This window comes from Peromyscus maniculatus, chromosome 7 (genome assembly GCF_049852395.1).
Source record: "Peromyscus maniculatus bairdii isolate BWxNUB_F1_BW_parent chromosome 7, HU_Pman_BW_mat_3.1, whole genome shotgun sequence".
NCBI classification, from domain to species: domain Eukaryota; kingdom Metazoa; phylum Chordata; class Mammalia; order Rodentia; family Cricetidae; genus Peromyscus; species Peromyscus maniculatus.
Window position 1 is genome coordinate 36,354,313 of NC_134858.1, and position 4,682 is coordinate 36,358,994.

General features: G+C 39.3%; 1 protein-coding gene across 1 annotated transcript; it reads left to right on the top strand.

Annotated features, from left to right (window-relative positions):
* Positions 1-590: 590 nt before the first annotated feature.
* Positions 591-1,523, top strand: LOC102917291 (olfactory receptor 10N1). The gene has a single exon (XM_006992576.3). The coding sequence runs from the start codon at positions 591-593 to the stop codon at positions 1,521-1,523; it is 933 nt and encodes a 310-aa protein (XP_006992638.2).
* Positions 1,524-4,682: the final 3,159 nt, after the last annotated feature.

A 4,682-nucleotide genomic window follows, 5' to 3' on the forward strand; every position in this document is an offset into this window, starting at 1 on the left:
AATGATTATAAATGTCTAATAAAACTAACATTTAAATTTAATATTCGTAGTTAATCTTTTAAAACAATTCATTATATTTAGTGTGGATGTGTGGGTGTGTGGGTGTCAGTTTGTCTATGCGTAGTGTCACTTTTGAAGTATGCAGAGATGGAACCAAGTCATAGGGATAGAGAGGTTGACATTTTCCTGCAGTAGTGAACTAATGGGCTAATGGGTTCTCTCTACGTTGAATCTCCTTGAAAAGCCTATTTGATGCTTTTTCTTTTGGTTAACTCTATTCCCAATGTGAAAACATTTACTGCTTCCAGATTCTGCAGGTAGTCCTCATGAAGAAGACCCTAACCAGATGTGCCCTTGCTAGATACACTCTTACAGAAATGTGGATTAATCAAGCACTTACTCTGCATGATGTATCTAGGCTTGGATACCATTGGATATTGTTTCATAACCGTGATAGACCATGAGATGAATTTTAGATTTTACCAAAAATGATGATTGGTTTATTAGTATTGCATTTATTATAATTACTTTACTTCCTTGTTTTTGTGTTTAGTTGAAAGTTATTTCTACCAAGACTACTTTTGAATATAATGAGGAATTACACACTACTCAATGAATTCATCCTACTGGGAATACCCCAGACACAAGGACTGGAGACTCTGCTCTTTGTTGTGTTCTTATTCATCTACTTCTTCACCCTGCTTGGAAACTTGCTCATCTTTACAGCAATAGTTTCCTCATCTACCCTTCACACCCCTATGTACTTCTTCTTGGGAATTCTATCCATTTCTGGCATGCTGTTCCCATCAGTAACCTGTCCCAAGATGCTGCTTTATCTCTCTGGTCAGAGCCCAGCCATTTCTTACAAAGGCTGTGCTGCCCAGCTCTTCTTCTATCACTTTCTGGGTTCTACTGAAGGATGCCTCTATTCTGTGATGGCCTATGATCGCTACGTTGCCATTTGTCACCCGCTGAGATACATGCTCATCATGAAACCTGGAGTGTGTGTGAGCTTGGTAACAATAGCTTTTTCAGTGGGGTGTCTTCATGCCACAATCCTGACCTCTTTTACCTTTCAATTAGTCTACTGTGCATTCAATCAAGTGGACTACTTCTTCTGTGACCTTCCTGCACTTTTACCTCTAGCCTGTACTGATAGCAGACTGGCTCAGAAGGTGGGTTCCATTAACGTTGGCTTTCTGGCGCTGATGCTTCTCTTCAGTGTTTGTGTCTCTTATGCACACATTGGGATTGCCATTCTGAGAATCCGTTCAGCAGAAGGCAGACAGAAAGCATTCTCCACCTGCAGTGCCCACCTCACTGCCATCCTCTGTGCCTACGGGCCTGTAATCATCATCTACCTGCAGCGCACACCAAACCCCCTGCTTGGTGCTGTGGTGCAAATATTAAATAATATTGTCTCACCTATGCTGAACTCTTTAATCTATTCACTGAGGAACAAGGAAGTGAAGAGGTCCTTGAGGAGAGTTTTCCAAAGTGTCATGCTTGCTGTTCAGAAATGAATTGTGGACATAATAACGATATTTAAAACTTTGTTTCTTAGCTTCCTCCAGCATCAAATGGGGATAAATACAGAGACCCACAGCCAGACATTATGCTGAGAGTGAAAGACTTGAAATACTCAGCCCTAAACAGGATGTCTCCATCAAACCCCTCCCCTAGGGCTCAGGAACCCCAAGGAACAAGAGGCAAAAAGACTGTTAAGAGTCATTGCGAATGAACAACACCAAGGAAACAAGGCCCTGTAAATGAACATAAGCAAAGCTCATATGAACTCACAGAGACTGAAGCAGAAAGCACAGGGCCTACATGGGTCTGCACCAGGTCCTCTGTGTGTAGTATGGCTTCCATTTTAGCATTTTCCTGGGATCCCTAAGTGTGTGAACTAGGGGCCTCTGTTTCATGTGCCTTGTATCAGGCCCTTTTCCTTGTGTTTGTATCTTTTGTCTAATTTCAAAGTACTATTTGTTGTTTTATTGTATTACATTTTATTACTAAAAAAAGAAATGGCCTAACCATTTTGCTGCAGTAAGATAGTATAAGGTCAAACAATCTGCCTCAAATTACATTAAACTCCCTGTAAACTTAAATTCAATTTGTCTTTTAGATTCATTTGTTGTTTTTCATAGATATATAGTAGTTTTATTTTTCACTCCGGAATATAAACCTCTAAAAGAAAATAATAATCAAAACATGTAGAGGTATTAAAGGACAACACAATCTCAAAAAAGCCTCTCTTCCTATAAAGCTTTGTTTCTTACTATAAATCTTCAATTCCCTGGTTTTTAAATAAATAAACACAGGATTGAATATCTGAATGCATGTGATATGCCTATAATACTTTCAATGTTCTTCTGCCTCTACAATCCCTCCTAAGAAATTCCATAACCAACTACAGAAGCAACTAGGCCTGAAATCTGAGCAAGAAATCTAAGGAGCAATGTAAACAACAACAGAGAGATTTCCTATATCTATAATGATCAGCCCACACATATCTCCTGGTTGAAAACTGGAGACAGCTGTGACCTTATTCATCCCTTCCCAGTGTCAAATCAGTCTCATTTCACACTTCTGCTTTACTTAGAATGGGATTACTCTCCTTTTCTGCTCCCAAGCACTTCAGTTCTCTATTTCACAAAAAGAATGTGTGATATTTATAAGGCATGATATTTATAAGGCATCACTGTAATGCCCTCTTCATGACTATCATCTCCATATATGTACACATCAGTCCTATAAAACAAATCTTTACCACTTCTATATGAGAGTTCTCAGTATTAGAAACCTCAAATAACAGATATAGAATCTCACATGAATTAGCATTATGGCCTCAAACATATCTAGTTAGCTAAGAGACTCCTGTTCCTAATTGCCCACCCCTCCTGGAGCTGCCCTTCATGACCTCTGTGGTCGCTTAACACAATTCATCATCTTGCCAGACAATTCATAATAGTAATAAATTGTTCAGGAAGCAACTGATAAAAAGTGCTGTGAATAGGTCTTTGATGTACACTGACCTCACTGCTAACTTTATTTTAATCTCTCCATTTTTCCACCTGTAGTAAGTAAGAGCAGATAATATCTGATCGCTGCAACCATCTATTAATGGCTGAACCTGGTCTGGGTCCAATTTCAATGCTTCCTTTCTTCCTACTGTGTTATCAGCTTGATGCTGTCACAACCTCACAACCAGGAACCACAGGGTTTTTTGTTTGTTTGTTTGTTTTCTTGTTTTTTGTTTACTGAGCATGGCTGACGCTGTTACAGTGTGGACTACAATTGGTGTTTTCATAGCATGGCTGATGCTGTTAAAACATGTACTACAATTGATGTTTCCAGAGCATGGCTCTTTTAGATTTCATTCTCATTTTGACATTTTTGAATATCAATTCCTCCATGATGATGATGATGTCATCTCAACTCTGAAATTTCTTAGCCTTTAGCATAAAACTATTTTGGGGAGGATAGCCTTCATGCTCTCCACAAATGGGACCAGTGTTATAATGATGGCTTTTAGGTATTTTCAGTTGACTACAACAGATGTGCTCAATGTCAATTAGCTGGCCATCTCTCAGGGCAAGCAGCACCCCAGTGCCTTCTTCATGAAGTATCAGTGTCCCACTGACTCAGTGAATTCTGCATTGTCAGACAAGCAAATCCATCACTGTACTTCCATGTGGTACCTAAAAAGTTTTCAGATGACAATCACTTTAGTCTCCAGATATTTCTATAGCTATTCCTTATCAAGAACCCATGGAAGGAATGTCACAGAAGAGTTCCTAGTGTTTCAAGATGGCATATAGAGCAGTATTCTCAAGCTGTGGTGGCATACATTGGGATACTGGAAGAGAAAGGACTAGGGTTAAGAAATACTAAGATTGATATATTTATTTCATTATGTCTATGTACTGCATCTCACTGGAGATCACCATTGCATATCTTTTCCATGAGTATGTAATTTTTAGTGACAAAATTTCATCTTTGAATTAAAACAGATAGATTGTGGAGAAACTAAAATCCTGCCTCAACCCATGCCAAAGGGAGTGAACATGAGATTAACCAAATCAGCATTGATGCAGTTCCTGGCTGAGTCCCACATGCATAGTTTCAAAATGACTTGCCAAGGACCTCTTCTACTGGGAGTATTTCCAAATTTATTGCTTCTCCACAATTATCTGATTAAAACTGAAAACCACATTATGCTTTTAGAACTAGACATGTCCCTTTCCATAGTCTTTTTGTACAATGGCCTTGAACATGCTCATAACCATGTCACCCAGATACTCCTGGCAGATCTCCACAATCATGAAATACTGGTTATCACTGACCCAGCTCCTAGGCAACAGATGCAGTTCCAAGAAGTCATAGGAGCTCCTATTCCCGCACTTCACTGCCTGCTCTGGCCCTGATGTTACCTTCTTAAGCCTATCCCTTAGACAGCCCAGCAGTTGCCCCATCATACCATTTAAGAGAAAGCCTGCTCAGCCATTGTGGAAATATCCTAATTTTCAGTTGTTAGATCCTTCAACTGGTTCTATCTATAAACCTTGCTGTCTTACCTCATGTCTAACAAGACTGCAAATGAAAATCATTTCCCATGACTTTTCAGAATAGGAGTGAGAAGGAGGTGTGTTTATTGGTTTACACAGACATTTTTCTGA

Bases quoted from the DNA above. Each gene is read 5' to 3' on its own strand.
- LOC102917291 (XM_006992576.3), top strand. From the start codon at position 591: ATGAGGAATTACACACTACTCAATGAATTCATCCTACTGGGAATACCC.